The sequence below is a fragment of the Biomphalaria glabrata genome, chromosome 16 (assembly GCF_947242115.1).
Source record: "Biomphalaria glabrata chromosome 16, xgBioGlab47.1, whole genome shotgun sequence".
NCBI classification, from domain to species: Eukaryota; Metazoa; Mollusca; class Gastropoda; family Planorbidae; genus Biomphalaria; species Biomphalaria glabrata.
Window position 1 is genome coordinate 5,977,071 of NC_074726.1, and position 27,663 is coordinate 6,004,733.

The following is a 27,663-nucleotide window of genomic DNA, read 5'->3' on the forward strand; positions in this document are numbered from 1 at the left end:
TTATTTTTTTTTAAAGCTTCAGGAAATTGTCATTGTTGTAACGTTTCAATACTTTGTTTAAAAAAACAAAACACTCTCAGGGACATGAAAATCTAAATTTAATAATGTGTCTAGATGTAGCACATTTTTTTTCTCATTCAAAATGAGTGCACTCTGTAACATAATAGTATTATATGTACATTTGCACACTAGCGCGTCAGTTGAACACGCTTGTGTTTACATAATAAATGGAGTTCCTAATATGTCTTCCTTCTTAAACACTATACTATCATAGTTTGTTATTTGTATAAACTACTATAAACACAAATATTCTACACACTCCTTGAAGTCCTCTTGATTATAGGCTATTTTCATAAGCAACTCACTAGTAGAATGGTTAGTATGTCGGCTTGAGCCACGAGTTTAAATTCAGGTTATTCAACCCCCCCCCCCCTTTTTTTTTATACATGCTATTAAAAAGCGATTACGGTAATATTTACCCAGATGTCCCTTTCTTTCATCCCCCCTCCCGATTTTCCCTTTGGAAACAAAAGCTCCGTGGAAGGGGCGGACGACTGCACATGTTTTGTAGGCGTTATCGTTCCAACCATTAGGCCTAACAAGCCCAGCTATCTCGTGATGGCTAGCTCCGAACCTGGGATCCTGGGTTCAAATCTCGGTGAAGACTGTGATTTTGAATATTAGGATTTTATGACGCCCTGAGTCAACCCAACTCTAATGTTTATCTGACTTTAGTGGGGGGGGGGGGGATTAAGGCAGTTGTGCAGACCACATGACACCCTGATCGTTAACCGTTGGCTAAAGAAACAGATGGCCTAGCAATCGCGGGACCCTACGCTAAACGGATTGCGCGGGGCCCAGTCTGGCCAGGGATAAGGATAACATTAAGTGAAAATTAAGATTTTGTATTAGAAAATAAATTCGTCTTTGCATATTATCCAATCTTTACTAAGTACAAAATCGTGATCAAATTAACTTTACTTTACAAGTCTTGCGTGTAGAGAAGTCATATCATAAAAATTTGGTTTCCAACACAGATCACGCTCAATAGCAAGAATTACCTAATTCTTGATAAGTTTTCACACGATGCCACAGTTGCGGGTGTTGCGTAATAACTTTTAAAAAAAAAATCGTGCATAGGAAGGGCGTTTTTCATATTGAATGATACCCCAAAAAGACAATTTTGTCTATATTTCAGGAGATTTTATGAGTTTTCAGGAGATTTTAACATTAATAATTTCAGATTTCCAGGGCTATTTTGTGTGTGTATCTTTTGCAATTTCAGGAGGCCGCGGGAATATAAGTTATAATGGTTTACTTTAATGATTTAGCCTACAACTAGACTTAGCGCGGGGTCTACGATAGTGCGGTGCCCTCTGCTGTCGCATAGCTTGCAGTGGCCTAGTCTAAGGCCGGCCCTGGTTCTATAGATTGCAAGGCCTTAAGGGTGGACTTTACTTATATGGAATAATAAATGTGCCTTGATCTTCGTGTCTGAGTATTTTATTACGTTGTGTATTGTATTTTTAGGCCTATATATGGATGACTTCCGATCACCATCCACGACTCCATTCAAAGGTCAGATGATGTAAAAGGCTACAAATAGTTTATTAGGGTTCATCATTATGTTTTTTACACTGTTTACAGCAAAATTCTTTGTGGTTACAAACCAGACTAATATATTCTAATCTTTTTAATGTATAGGCCTACGCCAAAAAGTGATAACAAAATATTTAGGGGATAAGTTTATAGCATTTACTTATTATGGAATTTTTTGTATCACGTTGGCCTGGCCTAGGTATATACTAGTATATAGTATATCTATATTTGAAGATAGGGAGGGGAAAAAATCATACTCTGGTATAAATTGCAACGATGCTAAATTAAAATAGCGAATTAATAATGAGTTTATACCGGAAGTAAATGTAGTTCTTCTTGGCGCGTTGTTGGGATCAACAAAAAGCAAATTGATGTGACTAGTCAGACTAGTCTACTTTGCACAATTTTAGAATGCCGGATGACTATAATCCAGAAGCGTTGCCGGATTTATTGCCACTGTATTATAAAAGACTATTTCCATATGGTCCATACTTCAAATGGTTAAATTATGGAGGAGGTAGTTAAGTCGTTAAGATCTATCATCTAGATCTAGTCATGAAAATGTATTATTATTAATATTATTTAATTTATTATTAAATTATAATTAATAGATCTAAATTCTAATTAATTTAATTATGATTAATTAGATCTAGATCTATCATTAATAATAATATGATACTCGTAACTAGATCTAGAATCTAGAGATTTATTAAAAGACGAGATTTAAAATTTTATTTAACTAGATTCTACTAATTCTAGATAATCTACTAAATTCTAGCATAAAAGTATTCTAATTGAATCTAACTAAACTAGATCTAGATTATACAATTTGTGCATTAGCCATTACAAAAAAAAAAAAAAAAAAGATTTTATAAAGTAACTATAGAATCACAAAATATAGATCTACATTCACGCCATTACATGCGAAAAGTTTATCAGAAAGTTTCTATTTAATGATTTAATTGCCAGGGGAACAAAAGAAATTTTGTGTGTTTGTCTTTGCTATACATTGTTATACAGCTAGATCTATATACTATAATACTATCAGTGTCTTATATCTTTTGTGATTGTAAAATCATAAAATCCTGACCTAAAGCTTTTTATGAATGTTTGTCTCAAACAGCTGCTTAAATGGGGTATTTTTTTGCCAATGACTTTACCAGCAGCATTTAGGATTCTATGAAGTTTATTTTTAATTTTAATGTCAGATTGCCATACCAGGCAGTGATATTGAAACTTAAAATATTACAAATGTGAGCGTGATAAAACATAGCCAAGGCCTATTTGCTAACATTAAATGAGGTCATTTTTTCTAAACAATTGTAATTTTTGCTGCCCTTTTTTTTGCTGATATAATCAATATTTGAAGTAAAATTTAATTTTATTGTCTAAGATAGTACCAAGGTATTTAAAAGTTTGCACTATTTCAATGGTTTCTCCAGCTACAGAAACAATATCATTTTCCTTCTTTTCCCTATGAAAATGGATTATCATCTCTTTGTTGTTGTTTTTTTTACATTTAATTAAAAAAAAAATATCTTTGCAGTATTTGTTGTTTTTTTTTCACATTTAATAAATTTTTTTTATCTTTGCGGTATTTTTCAATGTGTTCTATATATCTGAAATCAGACCTTGATCTAGATTCTAAGTAATCATATGCAGTTATACTTTTTTTTTTAAGGAACCCCTGTAAGATAAGATCTGTTGTCTAGTCTAGTAGATCTCATCTCCCTTCTTTGTCCCTTGACTTTGTATTAGGATTGCTGTGTGAACTTGAGACTATCATGATGACAGTCCAATGCGCATATCACATGGCCAGGCAACCATTAGCTACTTTGTGAAACAAAAAAGAACTGTAGCTTATAAGTATAATTAAATGGCATTTCAAAATAGTTAAAGAGAGATGTTGCCACAATACCAGTTTAATAAAAATCTATCATGCTCAAACTGATGTCAAAATATTTTTCAAACTATTAAGAAACTATTTATTTTTTTGTTTAGTTGTACATGTGGTTGTTAAAAGTATAATTTTTTCAAAGTCTGTTCCCCTCACAGTTTAAAAGATAGATCTAGTAGTATTTACCTAAGCTGTATAAATTGATTAAGGATAGCATTATAAAACATTACCCAGAAAAATGTGTTTGTCTCTTCCACTCTGTGTATTATGCATACAAGTTACACTCAAATAACGAAAACAAATAACACAAGCGAAAGGCCAACTATATGTTAGTCGATGCTGATAGTGAATGACAATTAAGAGTTTAATAATAACAAAGGCAACTGTTGAATGTCATCAAGCTAAATCTATACATACGTTCAAATAAGCCCCTCTCTAAAGCCTTCAACCGTTTTATGTTTCACTATTCTTCCTCAAAACCCATTCTAGTTTTTACTAGTCGCATCATTGTCTCTAAGTCAAAACTTCCCCTGTTTATGAAACAAATAACTAATTCCTAATCGTGTCATAACAAGTGTTAAGTCAAAAGTTCTGCGAGGAGTTATTTTATCACAACTTTCTCTGTACACCACATGTAGGGGAGTAGGAAGAGATGAAACTTGAAACCCCACACCACAGTAACAATGTTTCAAAATGAAATCTTTTGACTGTTACAACCTTTTTTTTTTCTTATTTCTTTTGGTTAATCTTTGTGGCGAAAAATTAATAGCCTAGATTACTATTAAAATAATGTTCTATTTCATGTTTTCGTTTCAGTGCCAAAACATTACTTCAGTCACAGAGAGTTCTCTTTTACACTCAAAGATGATGTTTACATTAGATACCTTTCATTTACTGACCAACAAGACTTTGAGAAAGAACTTCAGAAGAAATGTCCTCATAAAATAGATTTAGGAGCAGTTTATTCCCATAGGGTATGCATCTTATTGGGTACTTACATCTCATCAATATTCAATAAAAGCTAATTTGATTATAATATCTTATAAATTAAAAATGTTATTGATGTCAGCAAAAATAAAATGTTAAATACTTCAAAGTTGTATTTTTTTTAAATTTATTTTTTATTACTTTTTAATTTATATATTTTTTTTTTTGGTTTAGAATGTATACATTAATTTAGATATCTTTTAACTCAATTTTTTTAATTGTTTAAAAAAAATTATATAAATAAAAAATTTTAATAGAAATATATTAAAGATTACATTAAAATTACAAAATTAATTATTATCATAGCTTTTATATAGCGCTACTTTCATGCTTATAGCATGCTCTGCGCTTTGGTCCAATCTCATTTGTGGGAAAGGGGGTATCTGGAAGAAGGTTTTTCCGTGCTGCCTTTAGGCGCTCAGTAAACACAACTCTGCTCGAGTCGGGTGTCGAACCTCCAACCCCTTTCATAGGTAGCCAAGAACTACCTTTTAAATAATTTACTGATTACCATTCTATTTGTGCATATTATCATGAAAAGCTGATAGGCTACACCAATTGATTTGAATTACCTTTATGTTTAAGGTCTTCTCAATCGGCTGTAGTTCTATAAAGTTACTTAGATACATTTTTTCTTTAAATAACTGGTGCTTTTTTTATTTTGAAGCCAAAAGATCAGAAAACCATCAAGTCAACAGCTTTTTTAGCCCAAGAGAAGGAACTTGTGTTTGATATTGACATGACAGATTATGATGATGTCCGTTTTTGCTGTTCGTAAGTCCCTGAGACTTTTCTTTAGCATTGCTGATACTTTAACAGTGAAGAAATTTATGAAAATTAATTACCTAGAAAGCAGTTATTAAGATAACTTTTTAATTTAAAAATAAAAAAGATAGTATCAGTGCAGCTAAATAAAAGTTAAACCAGATTAAAATGACATCCCTGTTCTCTCCCCTTCCACCTTGAGACATGGTAGGCATTAAAAATTAATAGATTCTATAGAGTTCAGAAAGTCTTTTAGAAGTAATTCATGCAGTTAATTAATATACTTTGTTTGCTTTCAGTGGGGCAGATATTTGCAGAAACTGTTGGCCACTAATGATTATGGCAGTTAAAATATTAGACAGAGCTCTAAGAGGTAAAAATCTTAAGGTTCCAGTTTATTCAACAAGTATTAAAAATTTTCATTATGAAAAAAGAATTATTTTTTTTGGCTTGCATTATACAGCAATAATACAAAGACTAAATTTTTAGTAAAGTGAATCAAGTATATATGTCAAATAAATACTTGAATGCTTTAGCTCTGATTAGAAGATAATTTTTAAAAATTAAAATAAAATTATATTTTTTGTTCCATGTGTAAGATTTATGTTTTACTTTTTTGTTTTAATTTAGAGGATTTTGGTTTTCAACATATTCTGTGGGTCTACTCTGGACGTAGAGGAATTCACTGTTGGGTGTGTGATGAAACAGCCCGCACTTTGACAGCCCAGGGGAGGTCAGCCATTGCTGAATATCTAACACTTGTGAAGGTTGTAATTTAATTATTATGCCCCCCCCCCCTCCTTCTTTTTACACATTTGTATCAACATAGCATTTCACAATTGACATCAATAAATTCTTTTTGAGAATTGGTTTGAATTACAGAGCAATGTCAACAGTTTCTCTATTCATTGGTGAATTGTTCAAATCATGAACCAATGAGAATATTTTTCAAATAGAATGTTATATAAAGATTCTGTTCACACTGTCACACTATTGTTCTGAGCTTTTAGCTTTTAAAAAAAATATTTGCTTGTTATGATGATAAGATATAACTCTCCCATGTACTCACTATTATCATGATAATTAGATAAGCTGAGACACTTAACAACCATAAAATTTACTTCCAGGGGTGCAACTTAGTGGTGAAATATTGACAAAAGTTAGAGAAAAAAAAATTCAATTGAAAGTCACATTTCTATAGGCTGCATTTCTTTTTTCTCCTAATTGTGGTAAAACAAATTATACACATTATTTTTTGTGTGTAAAACAGCATCAATTGATCACATGACCTTCGACCTTGACCTAAACATTAGTAAAATGTATTTGCTAACCTCTTGTTACCATTTGTTCACAGGGCGGTGAAACTGTGTCACGTAAAGTGATTTTACCAGACAAACTCCACCCCTCAATAAGGTGTGTTTAACCTGTGTCATAGTTTTATTTCATATTTGGTAAAACAAGGGTGTCAAAGAAATTTTAGGAAAGTGCATTAAGAAACACAGTTGAACCATGTTGGTCCTGGACACTGCTATGGAATGGGACATTGTTATATGTTGTTTAGGTTGGAACAAGAAGTCAAAGTCAAGACCTAAGTTATATTGCCTTTTATGTGTTGGCCTTTGTATGATTAGACTGTAGTAACTAAATAAAAAGTACAAGTTTACTGGCAATTTATTTAAATGGGGGGTGGGGATTTGTTAGTAATAGACTTAGTGGGTAAATTTGGAATTTGTTTTAATGGGGGGTGGGGATTTGTTAGTAATAGACTTAGTGGGTAAATTTGGAATTTGTTTATTTTGTTTGTTTTTTTTAGCAGTGACACTTAGCGACCAAAACGTAAATAAAAAATACATCTGAAGATAGATTTCAAATAAGAGTTGATAAAATAGCGTTTTGTTAGATAGTTTTATTTTGGACCTCTTTTTTTTTTTGCATTGGCAGCGACAACACTGGATGTTTCCCTTTTGTCTTTGATGGAATAAATATGTTAAATGTCAACTACGTCTTATCAACTCATTATTGTTGCGCTCAGAGTTCAGTTTGTTGATATAATTTCAAGTTTAAAAAATCAGTGTCTCACCAACCTGTTTACAATCTAGATAATGCATTACATCGAGCACCGCAGCGCCTAACACTTATCTATTTTTCTATCTCTCACTCCTTCAATAGTTATCCATTAGCAAATCTTTACTTTGTATTATTTGTTTCGTCCAGCTTTGTTAAGCTAACCCAGTCCATCTTTTTACAAAGCTTATATCAATTCACTCTGTCTTTCTCCCACACCCAATCTTGGATCAAGCTGAAATTTTGCACAATTATTTCTTTTGCCTGACAACACAAGAATCAATAAAAAATTAACCAAATAGTTAATGAACTATTGGTAATAAATTATTTTGTTTGGTATCTTACAAGGGAAAGAAATAGTAATTGACTGAAGTGGTGGTATAAGCTGAATTTAGTTCCCTTTATAGGTCATCCTCTGAGTCTTAGTGAACGCAACATGATAAATACAACGAGACTATAGAAACAATAGATAACTATACAATCTTCCATGTTCATAAGCACTCCACTAGCAGAGTGGTTACCATGTAGGCTTCAGATACATGAGTTCGAATTTTTATAAATGCTTTTTTATTGTTAGTTGATACAAGTACGCTTTATATAAGGTTTGTTTGTTTTTATTTCAAAAAGGTTTTTCAAAATATTTTCTTATTATTTCACAGGCATGCTGTAGATATCATATCCAAATATTTTCTTGAATACATTGTCAAGAAACAAGACCTTTTAGGTGATGAAGAGAAATGGAAAAAAGTGATTGCAATGATCCCATATGACCATATCCTTTGTAGCTTATACATTTCTATAAAATAAATCTATATAAGTATTGTTTCAGACATTTTTAATTTTAACTTCTATCATTTTAACTACTGTTTAATTTTTTCACTACTGTTTGCTTTTTTATTTGTTATCAAGAAAGTTTTACAAATTCGTTTTCTTAACCTGTGATCACAATTAAAGAGCGTCTTGGCAGAAGACTTTGTCACAGTGGGAACCAACACATCAACAAGATGGGCTATCATCAAGCAACGATTACAAAATGCAAAAGAAGTAAGTGAATTTTTTTTAAAGTGGAAATTTAGTCTATGTATCAGCTACAAATATATTCTAAGGGATTAAACTTCATGTTTCCTCATTTCTCTCCATGAGGATGATGTGAAGCTCATAGATATTTATGGCCATTAGATAGCAACGGTGTCGTTTGGCCAGCACAATGAACAATCACCTTTGATTTCCCCAATTGATGTACACTTTAGAGCTGGGTAGACTCAGGGACTTCTCAAACCCCACCAGTTTGGAAGCTAAATTCTCAATTACTTTGCCACCTTTCATCAAAGTTAGAGTACATTACAAAATTAAGTCTTGAATTTTAAAGTTTAAACACAAAATTATCAAATTGATATTACAATTACATATTGGAGCTTAGAAACCTCAGCTAGATGGGGTTGGCACTAAATGCTGAGCACATTGACCTTCCATCAATACTTGCCCTAATAAAATTTGGCTATGCATTAGAGCATCTGGCATGTTTTCAAATCTCAAAACTCACCTTTAGCTGTGAAGTCAATAGCTGTACCACTCTGGCCACCTTGCGTATTGTATTTTGAGAAAACTATAAAAAAAAATAATCCTTAAAATACAATGTTAGAGAAAATGTAAAAGATTATTTTGGGTGTTTTTGTCTAGAAACTGGATCTGTACAAATACCCATATGTTAAAGAAGAAATCATGCTACAGCTTTGCTACCCAAGGTTGGATATTAATGTCAGTAAAGGATTGAACCACTTGCTGAAAAGTCCATTTTGCATTCATCCTAAAACAGGTACATTTATAATGCAGAATATGCTTTTGAATATTCAGTTTCAAATTTCAACTTAAGAATTCATACTTAGAAGAATGGGTTTTGTTTTTAGACTTTATATTGTTTTTGCAAAATGTTTTACATGTTTGGGGATGTTCCTTTAGAGTTGAAGATGCTCTACTCTCTAACTTAAACCTCCCACGACATGGGATGACGGTGGACAGGGTATGATCCTGGGATTATCAAGACCACCGAACGACAGTCCCGCGTGCATATACCACATGACCAGGCAGCCATTTATTGATCATAAAACAAACTTTTGTAGCTTAACAAACACATAACTTAGCTCATATAAGCAGTGAAATATGTAGAAAATAAATAACTTTCAAATATCTCCATGTAATATTTTTTCAATGCCTGACAAAACCAGCTAGTTGTTAAAAATGGTAAATTTGTGCCTTCTAAATACTGTTTCTTTTGTTGTTGTTTTTTTAAATTTAAACTATATAAAGAAAAGAGCTATTTTATGACTTTTTCATGGGGGTAGTAATGTAGGATTATTAACAAAAAAAAAATGTCAGACTCATTTGTTACTTCAATGTAATGACAATATGGAATTTTTTATTTTGCATTTTAAAATATGTTAACTTAATATAATTTTTTTTTTTTATATAATTCTTAAGCTTTTAGTGCTTATAGATTTCATAAAAACTTTTTTTCAATTTTTGTATTCTAAGACTACGACTGCTTTATTGATCCTTATTGGAAATTTGTTGTGATTACAAGGTCTCTTTATCTTTTTTTAATTAATAAATAAATTAAAAACACAACCACATTCCATGAAGGAAAACAGGCACAAAACACAAAGTTAATTGAGTGTTAATTATGTTTTTTAGGGACAAAACCAAATAAGGTTTTTAAAAAAAATATTAGTTTTTAAATCTCATAGTAGAGCAGCAAACTAAATTATGCTGTTATTATTGAAACAGGACGTGTCTGTGTACCTATGGATCCAGAAAAAATTGATGACTTTGACCCTGAGCAAGTCCCAACTGTCAGGTATTTGTCTTTTATATATCTTTATTTGAAAAAATATCTAAATTTGTTATCACCACCTTCACCTATCCCTTAGTCTGTCGGGGCACCACAAAAGATCTGTTGACTGTCTTTCGCTATTTCCCACTTTTGCCTTGGAAGAACTTCTTTCAATGACACTCCGGTCCATTCTTTTATTTTGTCTTCCCATCTCTTTCTCTGCCTCTTCTTCTTTTTCCCGGTACCATTCCATGATGGAAGGTCTTTGCAAGTCCTCAGAAGCTTGTGACATGGCCATAGAGTTTTAAGTTTGCGTTTTTTCACTGTATTTAACAGGTCATCGTGGGTCTAATTGCTATATTAATCCTGTTTCTATTGTTATTTTATTGAAAAATTTTTTTCTATGGCATTGAGCAATAATTGTATAAAAGTAAAACCATTAGCTCAATAGTATAAATGGCATAGTACATAAATTGTAACATGAAACTGGGTCCATTTTTGATTATCTAGGAATCAGATTTAAAATAATTTAAATTATTATTGAACTTGATAAACATAATATGATATTATGGTACATCTCTATAAAATCAGAATCTGTCTTGTCTTATAATAAACAAAAATTATAAAATTATATTGTTTAGATCTACTTATGTAGGTTAATGTAATAATTTAACTTTTTTTTCCCCCCAAAGTGGACTACTGGAAGAGTTGGACAAAGTTGATCTTGTTGAGGATGATCAAGGGAAGAAATTTAGAGGTTGGTTTATTACATGTCAATTATCATTTTATTTGGCTTAAAACTTTTGAGACATTCTTTTCTTTCTCTCTTTTTATTTCAAGGAAATCTGGTGGCTTAGTGGTAAAGCATTTGGCAGGGCCGGTCCTAACAATTGCGGGTAGCTATGTAAAACAGATGACCTTTACATCATCTGAAAGAGAACTTATTTTATTACAAGAATTTAATCACTTAGAAAAATTCATTATATTAAACAGCATAGAGTTTGGAGAAATAAATGTTTAGCTTCAAAATAAAAAAATATTTTGAAAGAAAGTCATCAGTTTTCTTTGCCACAATAAAGAAAAGTGAAGTAATGTTAACAAGGGTAAAGATACTTCTTAAAAGACCTTGCGATTTATGGGGGCAGATTATGTAAAGGTCATCTGTTTCTGTGACCCTCAGTTAACGAGGGTGTCATGTGGCCAGCACAATGACCAACCACATTTACTTCCCTAATGTATGTCGGATACCCATCAGAGTTGGATGTAATCAGGGGTGTCTTTAACTCCCAACCCCTTGGTAGAGAAGTCAAGCACTGTACCACTCAGCTCAGTCTAGAGACCCCCTTGGTAGAGAAGTCAAGCGCTGTACCACTCAGCTCAGTCTAGAGACCCCCTTGGTAGAGAAGTCAAGCGCTGTACCACTCAGCTCAGTCTAGAGACCCCCTTGGTAGAGAAGTCAAGCGCTGTACCACTCAGCTCAGTCTAGAGACCCCCTTGGTAGAGAAGTCAAGCGCTGTACCACTCAGCTCAGTCTAGAGACCCCCTTGGTAGAGAAGTCAAGCGCTGTACCACTCAGCTCAGTCTAGAGACCCCCTTGGTAGAGAAGTCAAGCGCTGTACCACTCAGCTCAGTCTAGAGACCCCCTTGGTAGAGAAGTCAAGCGCTGTACCACTCAGCTCAGTCTAGAGACCCCCTTGGTAGAGAAGTCAAGCGCTGTACCACTCAGCTCAGTCTAGAGACCCCCTTGGCAGAGAAGTCAAGCGCTGTACCACTCAGCTCAGTCTAGAGACCCCCTTGGCAGAGAAGTCAAGCACTGTACCACTCAGCTCAGTCTAGAGACCCCCTTGGTAGAGAAGTCAAGCGCTGTACCACTCAGCTCAGTCTAGAGACCCCCTTGGTAGAGAAGTCAAGCGCTGTACCACTCAGCTCAGTCTAGAGACCCCCTTGGTAGAGAAGTCAAGCGCTGTACCACTCAGCTCAGTCTAGAGACCCCCTTGGTAGAGAAGTCAAGCGCTGTACCACTCAGCTCAGTCTAGAGACCCCCTTGGTAGAGAAGTCAAGCGCTGTACCACTCAGCTCAGTCTAGAGACCCCCTTGGTAGAGAAGTCAAGCGCTGTACCACTCAGCTCAGTCTAGAGACCCCCTTGGTAGAGAAGTCAAGCGCTGTACCACTCAGCTCAGTCTAGAGACCCCCTTGGTAGAGAAGTCAAGCGCTGTACCACTCAGCTCAGTCTAGAGACCCCCTTGGTAGAGAAGTCAAGCGCTGTACCACTCAGCTCAGTCTAGAGACCCCCTTGGTAGAGAAGTCAAGAGCTGTACCACTCAGCCACCATGGTACAGTTAATGTTAAGCAATATTTTGCTTTCATCTTTATTACTTGTGATATCTTACAATGTGCAGACATTTAAAACAAAAGAACATCATTTTATCATGCCTTTGTTTATTTCGATTATGGTTAATTTGTGAATTAAAGTTTTAAAGTGAAATTCCTATTTCAAAGCAGCTTGTTACATGTCCAATGCCACTTTAAAGCAATTCTTGTATGTTCCTACTGAATAAAAAGTTTGTTTCTTTTGTTGTGTTTATTGGTTGATTTCTATTGTCTATCAATTGATTTCTCATAAACATTTTTTGTTTTTATCTCCAGACTATAAAAAAACGAGCTTAGGGCGGTACTTGGATATATTTGACTCTTTCCTTAAAGGCTTGGAGAGTTCACGTAAAGGAAAGCTGATAGAACAAAGTGGTAAGACTTTTTTTCTCTCATTTTTTTATTATTAGCTTGTTTTAAAAAACAATCACTGACGACATAAAAAAATGTCTATTTCTAATTCGTGAAAATTGAATTCAACTTACCTAATATATTGAATAGAATCTTGTTGAAATAATGAAGGCATAGGATTTTTTATCAAGGATCTTAGGAGCACATTCAGCGTAAACTCAATGTAAAATGTAAATTTAGTGAAGATGGTTATTTGTTTTTATACTTGGACTCTAAATAACTGTTAGCCACAGGTGAAATAAAATAGATCTGATAATCTATCCCAGTTTATTCTGTAACCACAAACAAGTTTTCTGTTATGAAGTTGGTGGGACTAGTATTTATACACTTGTAATATGCTAGATGGTTTCTTTGTGAGCCACTTGCCTCGTACTGAAAAAGAAAACGGCATGGACGGACAATAAGTAAAAGAAGTAGACTATTTCGTATCTTTTTCACATAGCTATTAGGATGTGCATATAAGAGGTTTTCCAATAAAGTCATTGTTATGATTCAGATGTCCATGATAGGGTGAAGTTAACATGATATGGTTGCTGTTGGCAAATACTTTAGTTTGGGAATACAATCCTCTGATAATAAATTGTAATTGTCTCAGTCCAATGGGATGCAGGCTCACAAATGAAGACGTTGAATGAAATGATTTGAAAACTTCATGTGCAATCCATTCATGTTCAATAATTTCTTAAAATTTAATTTTTTAACAGAACTTAGTATTTAGTATATTTGATGGTTAACAAGCAGGGTGTTATCTGGCCAGTCTCATTATTGAGACTTATCTTATATAATACAGACGTTACTTCAAAAAAGAAGATGATTACGTCCTACACGTCATGCATTTAGTCATGCATATTAACCATTGACCTAAATTCTGCCAAGTCACAGGTTTTCCTGGCTAGCTCAGGCAACCCATTCCATGCTCTTATAGCACTTGGGAAGAAGGAGCATTTGTACAAATTTGTCCTAGCATATGGAATGAGGAATGAGCCTTTATCTTTGTCTTTCTGAGTTTTTTATTAAAATTTGTTTTTGTATTTGAAGATCATGACTTGGCTGAAGAGAGTCACATAAACTTGATAACTACACCATAACACTCCATTCTTTTATTTGTAATGAAATGTTGTATTTATATTAGGGGTGCACCGGATAGTCCCCCCGGCTCCGGCTTCTGCAGAATATCCGGCATTTTTTTACTATCCGGTGCTATTCGGCTCCGGTCGGATATCACTACCGGATAGTAAACCGGATAGTAAACCGGATAGTAAAAAATACACCTATTTAATATGCATAAAGTGGACCTCGTTCCATTACTGTCTGTTATAGAATGTATTAATGCTTATATGAAAACAAAATAATGTGCTTAAAAATAGAGCCATTATGAATATGCACCAAACTTTGTTTATTATAAAGACAAGGCGTGTTAATAACTTAATATAAATAGAGATGAAACTTTACATCATAAATGCGCTTTACATACAGAGCAGCAATGGCTGGCACTTTTTTCAATTTGTCTTGACCTTTGAGTAAGTTAGTTAACATGTTAAAATTCTACATTCCTTGACTACGTCATGCTGACCAGACGTCTGTCTAGCTGTGCGGGTATATCTCCAGAGGTAGAGATGAGCACCCCCACCTCCTTTTGTTTGTTTAGTCCATAACATAGAGTTCACGGATAGGCAGCTGACCACATTAAGCCAGATGTCAACGTGTTGACACTTTCTAGAGGTCACATCTTATGAGGGAACTGAGTTTGTTTACTTGGAGTAGAATTTTTATTAGGGGCGGGACTACAAGCCAAATCTCTATAAGGTTAATCTGGTATGAGTTTGTTTATTATGAGATAGGTTGTCAATCAAGGGTCTGGTCCACAAACCAAATTGTTAAGACATATTGACACTGTCTAGAGGTCACTAGATGATGACACTAAGTTTGTTTACTTGGAGAGAAATGTCAATTAGGGCGCTGAACTACAGGACACATCCCTACATGTATTTTGTTACACAAGCCACGGGTATAAAAGTGGCTTGCAAGGGCATTTAGTAAATTAAATAGTAATAATAATGGCTGATAAAAAGTCATCACTTATATGGCGTTACTTTAATGTCAAAACAATGGACTACTCTAAAGCAGTTTGCAATGCTTGTAAAATAGTAATGTCACGTGGTAAACCAGGCAAACCTAAAGACTTCTCAACCACCACTATGATTAGTCATCTACGCTCGAAACACCCAGACTTATTCAACGAAATGACTGCATTGAAATCAGCATCAAATAATATCACTGCCTGTGCCAGTACGTCTACGAGCTCCAGTGATTCGTCAAGCCTCACACACAAGCAGCAACCAGGGATTAAAGAGGTCTTAGACAAAGCTAAATTGTGGGATATTAATAGTGATAATGCTAAACGCATTCACTTGGCCATAGCAAAGATGATTGCAACTGACATGGAACCTTACCAAGTAGTTGAGAAGCCTGGATTTATTGGACTTTTAAAAGTACTGGAGAAAAGATACACTGTGCCTAGTCGCAAATATTTTACAGAACGTGTTATTCCAGATATCTACGACAATATTTCCTCAAAGCTTCGTGAAATGCTATCTGATGCTAAAAGCATCGCTTTCTCAACGGTCACTTGGACAGCTGATAATACCACCGAATCATATTTTGGTTTAACTGCCCATTGGTTGAATGAGTCATTTGACCGAAGCAGCTATGTTTTGCATTGTACAAAATTTAATGGCCAGTATACGGCTGCAAATTTGCTGTACTTAAGATATTTACTAAGCCATTATCTGTATTAGATACAAACCAGAAGCGGTTTGTGGCCTTTAAAACACGAGCCTAATGACAAGTTGATGGTGTCAAATACATGAACACAAACATCTACCCACTATACAACTTAGATTGTACTTAAGAAAGATTTACGCTATAAAACCAAGAGTGAACTTTACCTTTGAAAGATTTACATTAGTTACATATATGTTTATATATTCTGCATGAGTTATCCCACATTCTACTTTACAATACATACGCACACACCATCTCATGTTACAAAGATTAGTTTATGATAAGCATATCTGTAAAAAAAAAATGCTGTTCATTTTAATTTATCAATCAGTGATAGAGTTTAAAGTAAGAAAGTAAATAACAAAATAATATGAATATAGGTATGTTATATAGAAGATTTGCAAAAACTTCAGTAAAACGAGCTGTTTGAGTCATGTAGGTATCCGGCTCCGGCCGAATATCTAATTGTACTATCCGGTTATATCCGGCTCCGGCCGGATATCAAAAAGTACTATCCGGTGCACCCTTAATTTATATACATATTTTCATTCTTTGATTTTCAGATATGAAGATGGAATTCTGAAGATAGTTGAAAGTGGATTTTAATGAGCAAAGTTTTATTTCCAGAATTGATAGGTGCTATATCAAAACTGAAGTCCATGCACTTGAGCAACTATTGTAGATATGAAGATACCGGTATGTTTATGTGCAAACTAGTTTAAGTTTTGATTGTTACAAGCTTTGGAAATATGTTCATTTTAAAATTGTAAGAAACATGTTCTTTCTAACAATCTTTCAAATGTAAACATATTTCTATACATCTTATAATGTCGAAAACTCTTGTATGGGTGAATATGTTAGGTATAAAAGTAAATGAACTTTTTTTGGTTTTTATTTAGATGATAGTTTCTGATACTATCTTTCATTACAGTTCTTTATTTATTTAAAAGCTTCCATTTGAAACAATATTTTAAAGTGTTTTTTTTTTTAAATTATTGTTATATTTCTTAGACATTATCACAACTTTCTTGAAATCTTCTTGTTATAATGAAATTTACATCTCCTTAACAGCAGAGGCTCATATAAAATATTTTTAAAATTTACTAGTTTACTTGTTTTCTTGCTGCAGAAAGTCATGTGTGAAAGTTGTGTTTAGGTTTCATGTCTTGCTGTAGAAAGTCATGTGTGAAAGTTGTGTTTAGGTTTCATTTCTTGCTGTAGAAAGTCATGTGTGAAAGTTGTGTTTAGGTTTCATGTCTTGCTGCAGAAAGTCATGTGTGAAAGTTGTGTTTAGGTTTCATGTCTTGCTGTATAAAGTTATGTGTGAAAGTTGTGTTTAGGTTTCATGTCTTGCTGTAGAAAGTCATGTGAAAATTGTTTGTTGTATTTATCTTTGTTACATGTAAATAAACTTTAAATGTTGAATAAAAAAGTCTGTTTTTGAGAGTTTGTTTTTAAATTAAAAAAAACAACATTGTTCTTTGATTATACAGTGAACGTCTAAAACCTCAGAGATTTGACAATCAGAAACTAGCAGGGCTTATGATATTTTCTTTAGCGCTAAATTTCTAGGGCAAGTGAAGTTTTTTTGGTTGCCCACAAGAAACCACTTGTTCCATTCAGATACTTATTAAAATTAACAGCCAAATTCTTCAAATCTCAGTCTTTCTAAAAACATTCAATTTGGACTGAACACTCAATACTGGTCAAAGTAATTTTGGTACCAAATAGTAACAATCCAGAGAGCATCATGACCTGGCAGGCATTTCATTATTGGATGGCCCTGTTCTAATCTGGTCAGACTGAATTACCACCTGGTAACAAGCCTACATAATCAGGACATTTCAACAATGGTTCAAAATTTGAAACTTAAGAAGATAATTAGTTTACTTGTGGGCCAATGATTCAAAATTTGAAACTTATCTCGGGCCAGAAGATAATTAGTTTACTTGTGGGCCAATGGTTCAGACAGAAAGATGGGTTTCTTCCAGGAGGGGTTACAAATCACTAGCCTTAAGTTTCAAGACATGTCTCAACTCTTAATAACAATACAAATCACTGGCCTTAAGTTTCAAGACATGTCTCAACTCTTAATGACAATAAAAATCTACAGCATTGAATTGTCAAATAACTAGCACTGCCTTAGTATTTCTAGATGACAGGTTTACACTTGACAGAGTAACGTGAAACAAATATCAAGAAACCAGAAAGTTTAATTGGAGGTGAAACAAATATCAAGAAACCAGAAAGTTTAATTGGAAATAAGTTTCTTTTAATAAATAAATGTAACCATTTGTTAAATTGTTCTTGATTTTAAAAATTTCATTGTAAACTTTAAGTACCCACAGGTCCTATTTGAATTCATTACAAAATATCACAAAAAAGAAAATGTTTTGAAGAAAGCAGGTAAAAACAGATTTACAAAGATGTAGAAACATTACTACTACATACAGACATTCAAGTAATAACTTTGAAACCTTAGCTTTTTTGGAAATAGAATGTGGCTTTTAAGGGATGGGAGGTTATCAAAAGCTTTAAATATGAGCTGAATATGACAAAATATGTAGGTTGCAGCCATGGAAAATACTGCATTCCTCATTGATCTTTAATTGTAATAAAACTTGAATGACTATACTATTACGCTAAATGTTGCACACACATTTTTTTTACTGAGGAAATAACCTCAAAGAATTTGAGAAGTCTATTTTTAGTGTCACAGAGGGATGTCTGTAGAGTAAAGCCTGGAATGAATATATTTCTACTTGAAAAACTATGAGAAACTCTCTCATACTGTTCAGTGGTAATCAATCTGTATCAGTATTAATCAGCTTATGCTTACAACTGAGATTTTGTTATCAACTGAAGATATTTTCAGAAAACTAGAATATTTTCAAATAAAATTATATTTGTCATATATGTGTATAAAAAGTTACTTAAAAATTAGGATGGTATTCTTCAGATCTTAATGAGATTAATGTTACATATCTTTGATACACAGTTTAAAGTAGAATGGAGCTGTGGACTATTTTTTTGGCACAGCCACAGCTACATCAATATAGCATTGAAAGATGAGTTTCATTTTTTATAGGAATCGACATTTATAGTTGCTGTGAAGTTGAAATTAAATATCACAATTTCCATGAGAAATATGTTGATGTTATCTGGTATTTGTTCACAATGGCAGAGTTGAATAACTTGCAATGTTTATAAAATATGTTAGGCAGTTGCTTCGTCTAGCAAGATCTTTACTGCTGGTTTGTCCCACAGGGTGTTGATTTTACTAGGCAGGATAAACAGTTTAAAATGATCAAAGTAGTGGCCAGAGAGAGGAAATATCATTAGAAGGTGTGAGGTCCCTCCCCTCTTTTTTTTCACAATGTCAAGTAAATTGGAAATAAAGGAATTTAAAAAAAAAGATATGCATAATAGTTTAACAAAACAATATTTACTGATGTGGAGAGAAAAGGATCAGCTTAGAAAATTTACATTACCTCATTGTTGGACACAAAGTGCTTAGAACATAAAACAAATGCACATAAAATGTGAGATACAAATAATAACTTACATATAACTAGCAATTGGACCACATTTCTTAGGCCCAAATGGAAAAAAAAACAACAACAACCAAAAGCCTTCTACAGAGAAATGTGTGGAAAATCATATAGTAAAAAAAAAAAGGCACTGGTTCAAAAACAAAATTGTTATGTCTGTTTCGTATTGCCTTTCATAAGCTTCAGTTTACAATGTATCTAGATGTCATTTATATGTGTTCAGTGCATGAGCCACAAAACACTTACATAAACCTTTGTGATTAACATTGTTTAATAAAATAAACCACTTAAATCATGGCTGGAAAAATTTGACATGAAATAACCAGTACATACTATAGATGAGTGATTTCAATTAGATCTATTATTAAAACATATATTTAACACAGGTGCATTTAATAGTTAACAATGGACAAACTTGCATGATGAGTTGTTGTTTTTTTTTAATTTGGAACAATGTTGTACTTTATTTCCCCTTGGGGCATAAACTGGAGTGGCTGCCCATGAACCAGTATGCTGTTGAAGAGCTGGAAATAGGAAAAAATAAATCATAAAATATGTTTTAGTAAATTTGTCTTACAATGGTACATAACACAAAACACTACACTATGAGCACACTAGCCTAATTCATAACAAAACAGTCTAAAAAAGGCAACAGTATATAGTTTTCAACAATGCTCTATGCTTATGTTTATTTTCAATGCATGGCTTTCCCTAGACAGAAATGAGATTATCTATTCAATCCTGAAATTTTGATAAAAGAATCTTTTTATAATTGTTATTGTTTTGATGATTTATTCTATTTTATTAGATGCAAAAAAGTTCATAAAATGACATTCTTTGTAAAAAAAAAACTATTCTTTTAGGCTAAGTACCAATTAAAAAAAAGGACAACAACAAAAAATTCTCTGAGGGCTGCAGCACAAAGAGACCCATGTCAAAGGTTACCAGATGTCCAGTCAAAAGAGGACATGCTAAAGGTTACCAGATGTCCAGCAAAAAGAGGACATGTCAAGGTTACCAAATATCCAGCAAAAAGAGGACAAGTTGAAAGTTACCAGATGTTCACCAAAAAGAGAACAGGTCTTCCCTTTTGAGGTCATAAAGTCCACCTAGCAGGCATTGGCCTAAAAGGTGAAAATGTCTGGCTTTCACTGTTATTTACTTAAATTTTTCTTTTGAAAAAAAAAAGTGTTTTCAATGAATAACGCATAGTAGCGGCAGAGGCAGGATAGATAGGCAACAGACTTTCCATTTTCCCACAAAGTACAATCAAAAGAGAAAGCTGCATGGTCTGAAATATGATACTTGCTTTAGTCTATCATGATGGACATGCTTCATCAATTAAACTTAGTTTAATAAGTTAAACTTTTTTTTATGTCCTCCTTTGTGCCGGGTTTGTCTTCCTTTGGGTTTAGTGTCTGATGACCCTTCCCATGGCAAAACATTATCAATGAGTCAGCATGGGTTTCCCTAACTAGTCTGGCTTGTAATTGACAGGATATGATATAAGAAAACATATAGAATATTTAATTACAGAGATCACCAGTGTGTATATAATTAAAGCCCCTTTAAGTTGGTATTGCTTTAATAGAAAAGAATATTTTTAGAATTGTCTGTATTGTTTCTGACAAGCTTGAAATATTCCTCAAGAAGACTAAGTTCTAGCCCAAAACTTCATCAGGTGAGCAAAGGATTGGTGTTCTCAGAATCAGGAATCTAGAATGAATACCAAATGATTGGCCAGCCCACAAATAAAGCTAAAACTTACTGGATTTTGCGAGTTTAAGTTATCAGCTGGGCACTTGTCCATAGGGAAAAAAATCTCCAGTGCCTGGAACATCAAGCTGACAACCTGTTGGTTGCAAGTTCCGTGGAAAGACTGAATGCAGGACTCTTCCATCTTCACAATGCTGGAAATATATTTTTAGAAAAATTCATTATATATGTTTTCCTCCCTTTGACCAAAGTATTTTGTACAGAATAGTAACAATCTGATGTTCTTACAAGTAAATAGTTATTGCTTTAACAAAAACAAAAGTAGTGACTTGTTGATAAGCAAACCAAGATGTAAAATTGGAGTGCTCTTCAATTCTGAAGATTAAGGATGAGTACAGTATTTCACATGACCAAACAAATAATGCAGACAAAGCCATTGTGCAAGAGGGGGGTAATTAAAGTTTTCGATAAGGGCTCTTCTATGAGTTCCAAGTTTGTCCTGTGACCATCATGAGAGATCTCCAGCTGTCTCTTTAAGGGGTCAGCTGCTTTCCTCTATGCTAATGAGAGCGAAATGCTCTTTCCTACTCTTAAATTTTTAAATATATTTTTACTTTTAATTTAGCTTAGTTAGTTTAGACTTTGAAAGAATAAAAAATAAAAAGACTGATATTTATAATATGTACATCAAAGATGATTTTTAATATGACAAGCATAGTTCCCAATAGATTAAATTAATAGTCACATAGAAACCTGGTGAAAGTCTGACCATTTTGGATGTGCAGGAAAATTAAGGCAGAAAAATGTCAATTACTAAGTTATTATTGCAAAAAAAAAAAAAAAAGAAAAAAGAATAACATATTCATTATCTGTAAATCAAAACACATATTATTTCAAAAATGGTCAAAACCATCAGAGTTTTCCTTTAATAAACAAGCTCTAGAAAAGTTAAGCATACATTTCTGTCCTCGAGGTTTGACACCCGATTTGAGCAGAATTGTGTTTACTGAGCACCTAAAGGCAGCACGGAAAACTTTCTCCCAGATACCCACTACCCCTCACTGGTCTACAAATGAGATTGGACCACAGCACTCTGAGCATGCTATAAGCATGAAAGTAGTGCTATATAAGAGCTATAATTTAATTTAATTTTTAATTGGGGAGAATCTGAGACAGTTTCCTCCTCCTCTCAGCAGCAGGGGCACCAGGAATAAAGGTTTGGTCTGAAACATGCAAAATTTGAGCCAACAGGACAGTAGCCCATCCTGCACTCAGCTATAATAGCTTTCTCAGGCCTAAGGCGAAGGGCGCCTCATGTACTCCCAGACTCTGTGGGCTTTTTGGGACTTGTAATTGCATAAACTCTTTAAAAAATTTAACAAAATGCCATTACCTGCAAAGAGCATTCTGTAGACTATCTCTGGTCAATCCTCCTGCTGCTATTTGACTCAGACCTTGAAGCTTGCCAAAATAGCATTGCAAGAATTGCTGAGTGGTGCTCTGCATACACTGGTTCTCAATTAGATCTTTAAAAAAAGATTGATGGGAATTAGTGTCACAAGCCAACTCAAAGGTGACCCTTGTGGGTCAGTCATAATGATGAATTACATTAAATTACAAGCTAATACTTAAAGAGCATTCAAAACAGTAATATTGAATTGACCAATAAGTAGCCTTCATTTTATAAACAAGCTTTGAAGGTGAGCAACAATTATATATGTCCCTTTTTTCATAACTTTGTAAATGCATCATATGCTTACAAGATCCCATACAGCTTTTTTTCATTTATGCAAACTATAATATTGTTCAAAATATGATCTAATAGCTTTTGCCTAAAATATGAACTTCATTTTAAAAACAGAATTGCATGTATTTAAGAGACCAAAAGTTCCCAACGCACATATGAACAAATTTAAAACATAGATAACACTGAAAATAATTGATACACATGTGCATAAAACAACCATACTAAGTTTCAAGCTCCATAAACATGAAGATAAAGTTGAATGGTCAACAGCCACATTTTGTTTTAGAAGTAAAGACATATATTGTAGACACAATAAAGATGATAGTGAAATTAGGTTTTTTTAACAGAAGTCTCAAAGTTTTAATACAAGCAGTAAAAATGTTTTTTTTTACAGGTTTCAAGACATACATAAAAAGTTAAAGGATTATCTGAATAGTGCATGTATTCTATTTAATGTAATGAAAGTATGTATAATACTGATCAACATGTTAAACATGTTAGCTCTGTAGACTTGTTTAGTTTTCTAGAAATGTCAAATTCAATATGTGTGTGATGTGTGGATCAAGGACACAAATCAATCGGCTATCTATCGAAAGAGTTGAGTTTGAATCCTGACCCGAGCAGAGTTGTGTTTGCTGAGAACCTAAAGGCAGCATGGAAACCTTTTCCCAGACATCCCACATCCCCCCCCCTCCAAACACACACATACCACAAGCCCACAGAAGTGATTAGACCTTAGCACAATGAGCATGCTATATGCACTATGGATAAAGTAATTGTCAAAAAAATATTTTTTTTAGTGCATAGAATTTATGATGAAAAATAAATTCCGTGGACCAGTGTCAATATGAGATGATGTTGTTGGTAGAGCGGGTTTCAAGGAAAGATAGCACTTGCCATAAGACACAGTTATGAATTTCATTTGTTTTTAACAATTAACAAAAAAGAAACAAACAGCAAAGCATTTATTCAAGAAGTTGATTACCTGTTCTATGGTCACAAACAACAAAGCATTTATTCAAGAAGTTGATTGATTACCCGTTCTATGGTCACAAACAACAAAGCATTTATTCAAGAAGTTGATTACCTGTTCTATGGTCACAAACAACAAAGCATTTATTCAACAAGTTGATTACCTGTTCTATGGTCACAAACAACAGAGCATTTATTCAAGAAGTTGATTACCTGTTCTATGGTCACAAACAACAAAGCATTTATTCAAGAAGTTGATTACCTGTTCTATGGTCACAAACAACAAAGCATTTATTCAAGAAGTTGATTACCTGTTCTATGGTCACAAACAAATTTCAATCCTTCAAGCCATTTCTGCTTTGATGGAAGCATACCCGAAATAAATTCTCCATTTGGCAGACATGTTATCAACTTGTTCTCCATACAGATAAGTACATCAACTAGATCTTTCTGGTTGCTGCCATAGATAGAGTTAAACAAAATGGCTAAGGCACTTTGAGAATTAATCAAATAGTTGGCATGATCTGGGGGAACTAAAAGATAAGGTTGTCAGGACTGGGCGGCAGTGTGCAAAAACATCAAACATATTGGAGGTTTCAGAATGTGGAGAGCTAAAGACTTCTTTAATGTTAACAATCTGGAACAGTGGGAAATTATATTATACTGACAATAAACCAGTTTCGAGGATAACTTAAGTTACATGGTGTCTAGAAAAATAGAAAACTCCAAATTAAAAAAATTAAAATATAAAAATATCATTAAAATTTGTTAGAAACATTAATTTGTGAGCTCCATAAAGTAAGTAAAATCTTCAGAGTCAACTTTAGTCTTAATCAGTTTTGTTAACATGATGATTTTTCCTGAATTGTTTTGTTAGTTTTTCAAATGTAACTTCAGAAATGAATGGCTGCAGGCAGAGTTCAAACCCAGGGCTTGCAAAGACCTTCCTTCAGGGAACAGAACAAGGAACAAAAGAAGAGTCAGACAAAGAAAGTGATGGGAAAATAACATTAAAGAGTGGACATGCTTGCCACTGGAAAAGATTCTATCAAAGACAAAAGATAGAGAGGAATGAAGGAAGACAGCAAACAGATCATATGTGGTGTCCCAGCACTTCAACAGGCTAGGGGATAGGTGAAGAAACATTAATTAAAAAAAAAGAATAGGATTGTACAAGGCAATTGTTGTTGTTTTTTGTATTTACTGTGCAGGTTAAACACTTTTTACAAGGTGATTGCTCTTGATCTACTGTGAACATCACACACTCTGCACAAGACTATTGCAGTTATTACAAATGACACCATAAACTCAGTGGAGAATGGAGTAGAAATCTCTAATATTAAAAAAAAAGCAGTGTCGAGATTATACATGAATATTTTATACATTTTTTTGTCATTGCTAGAAATCTATAGGGTTTAGAAAAAAATAAATAGAGTCTATCAGCTCACTTGTGTCTCTAATTTAACTACTTTCAATAAAATTTGTAAAAAAATTGAATTATGAATTTTGAAGAATCAACAGTTCATATTATACATAGGTTTTGTTAAAGTTATTTTATCTTATAATATAAATTACAGATGTTATTTCTTAACAGAAGATAATTGAGACCTACGAGCACCCATGGGTCAATTTAGTTGTGCATGTTAATTAAGAGACTATTCTTAAAACTCTGATAAGTCATTGGTTTTCCTGGGTATTTCAGGCACCCCCGCTCTATGTTCTTCTAATGGAACAAGGGAGAAAAGAGCAATCATACACATTTCCCCAATAAGAAATGTGTATTTATCTTTGAGTCCTTCTGAGTATTTTATAAGGTTTTGTTTTTGTATTTTTTGTAAATTATGATTTAGTGTTTTATGTATTATTGCTACTTTACTTTTTAGTCTTCTGTTCTCATTCTATTATTTAGTTTCTGTGTGTGTGTGTGTGTGTTGGGGGAGGGGGGGGGTTTAAAACCTAGAGGAGCAAGGCAAGGAGTAAATGACTTGCTCATGCTGAGCTAAAAAAACATAAAAAAATGTTGTCATTGAGCAAACAAATTAAAATGTGAAAAAAACAAAACAAATTTACTTGCAAATGAAATCAGCATTCAACATTGACTCTGGATTTTTCAGGTGCTCAATGATTTCCAGCATAAGCTTTGGGTCGTGTGCAACACATGACAGCAAGTCTTTTTCCAGAGCTTCTTGGGTGAATTTACATTGGGACCCTGAAAAGAAATATCATAACAAGGGATAAATATCACCAACAAGTATGCACTAGAACTTTTCCAAAAGGGAGTGTGTGCATTTTTCTTCCAAAATAGTCAACATATTCAATATATTTCAATATAGTGCAGCACTGTACTAACTGTGATTTTTCCCTGAATCTAGAATCTATATCTTAATACATTTTGTTTGTTCTGAAACCAGCAAATATATGTGATAACCATTGTTGATTAAAATTGGATCGCAATTTGTATAGAAGAGATAGAGAATCACATGGTTAAATGTATTTGTTTACGATTAGTGAATGAGGTCCATTAAAACAGGCAAAAGGCCAACAATACAGCTAATGACGCAATTAACAAGTTTAATAATAATGAAAGGAACCGGTGAATGTTGTCAAGCTAAATCTCTACGTCCATAAACATACCTCTCACTAGTACACTCACTACTGACACTAGTGACTATAAAGATTAAAGTATTTAAAGTAACTATAATAAACTAATAAAGCCACCAAAGTCAAAGCCAAAAGAATTTGCGGTCCACTACCCTTCCTAAACTCCTAGTTATTATAATTATTAGGTATACTGTCTTTGGGTGTCTATAGACGATAGTCTAGCTAGAGACTAGTTAATATAGACTAGTTATAAGTTAGAGTTATAGTTATATAATATTTTAATATTATTATTGGGTCAATATTATTAATTTTTTATTAATAATATTGTCCTAATAAATATAATAAATATTCTTATTTTTTTATAGTCTAGAGATTTATTTAACTAACAAACCTGTAGGATTAGACAAAACTGTTGTAACTGATAGAATGGCTAAGAAGAAATGAAAGTACATTTTCCTCTAGATCTAGATGTATATCTATCTAGAATATCTAAAGAAATTAACAACAAAGAGAATTAAGAGATGCTAGATTTTAGATGATGTTTTTGTTTTCTTAGATATTCGCAAATCTGATTGTGTTTATTTTTGTTACACGGAAATAATATCGATGTTTAATTTTAAGTATCGATACCTAATTCGTTTATGATATTTCCTTTTTTTATAGTACATATTTGATAGAAAATTATATCACCTTGTATATATTTTTAATAATTACTTTCAAATAATTATAACAATAAAGTGTGAAAATCTCAAAACGTAAAAGTTAATTTGAATTAAATGGGTATCAAAAAAACAAAAAAGTTTAGATTGTAAGTATCGACCCCATATTATGTTGCTAAATATAGAAACGAGGTAATCTTATTGGGTCAATATTTAGAAACGGTTAAAGCAAAGCCTGGTATTTTCACTAGATTTAGTTTTATCTAGGAACTGAATAATAGAATAGGATAGAGGATTTAGATATTTTAGACCGCTATATCAGAGGTTCTCAAACTTTTCTGACCCGAGGACCCCTTAATATAGTCAAAACTTGCTTTGGCCCCCAAGTGAAAATGCTAAATAAATGCATATTATATATGTCTTTGTAACCAGAATTTGTGGTATCCTTAAAATGTTTACACATTGATAATTAAGTAAGATTAAACAGCTGATTTGGTGTCTATAGCTTATACCTAGAGTTTTGTTATTATTCGTTCATGTTAATCAACAAAAGTAAAATGTTATTTAACGTTGGTTTGGCTAATAATAGAATTTGCATCCTCTGTTTGGGACCCCTCAACTCAAGAAAACACTAAGAAACTGAACAGACACAAAATAGAGCAGTGAGATTCATAACAAACGAATACTCACATTTAACTAGAGTAACCCC

At 33.2% G+C, this 27,663-nt stretch overlaps 2 protein-coding genes across 3 annotated transcripts; one reads left to right on the forward strand and one right to left on the reverse strand.

The window, feature by feature from the left end:
* Positions 1-1,944: 1,944 nt before the first annotated feature.
* LOC106073931 (DNA primase small subunit-like) lies at positions 1,945-17,152 on the forward strand. Of its 2 annotated transcripts, none has more exons than XM_056013885.1 (13): positions 1,945-2,116; positions 4,313-4,470; positions 5,151-5,257; positions 5,548-5,621; positions 5,879-6,015; positions 6,603-6,661; positions 7,972-8,083; positions 8,258-8,356; positions 8,993-9,128; positions 10,097-10,166; positions 10,835-10,899; positions 12,790-12,888; positions 16,272-17,152. In XM_056013885.1, the coding sequence occupies exons 1-13, from the start codon at positions 2,011-2,013 to the stop codon at positions 16,289-16,291; spliced, it is 1,242 nt and encodes a 413-aa protein (XP_055869860.1). In that variant the 5' UTR covers positions 1,945-2,010; the 3' UTR covers positions 16,292-17,152. The 2 variants fall into 2 exon arrangements, with proteins under 2 accessions (XP_055869860.1, XP_055869861.1); XM_056013886.1 differs by lacking the exon at positions 1,945-2,116 and adding an exon at positions 2,355-2,384.
* Positions 17,153-17,958: 806 nt separating this feature from the next.
* LOC106073031 (uncharacterized) lies at positions 17,959-26,884 on the reverse strand. The gene is made up of 6 exons (XM_013233503.2): positions 26,687-26,884; positions 25,765-25,903; positions 24,006-24,151; positions 22,369-22,501; positions 21,028-21,169; positions 17,959-19,783 (listed from the first exon to the last, which is right to left on the reverse strand). The coding sequence occupies exons 1-6, from the start codon at positions 26,745-26,747 to the stop codon at positions 19,700-19,702; spliced, it is 705 nt and encodes a 234-aa protein (XP_013088957.2). The 5' UTR covers positions 26,748-26,884; the 3' UTR covers positions 17,959-19,699.
* Positions 26,885-27,663: the final 779 nt, after the last annotated feature.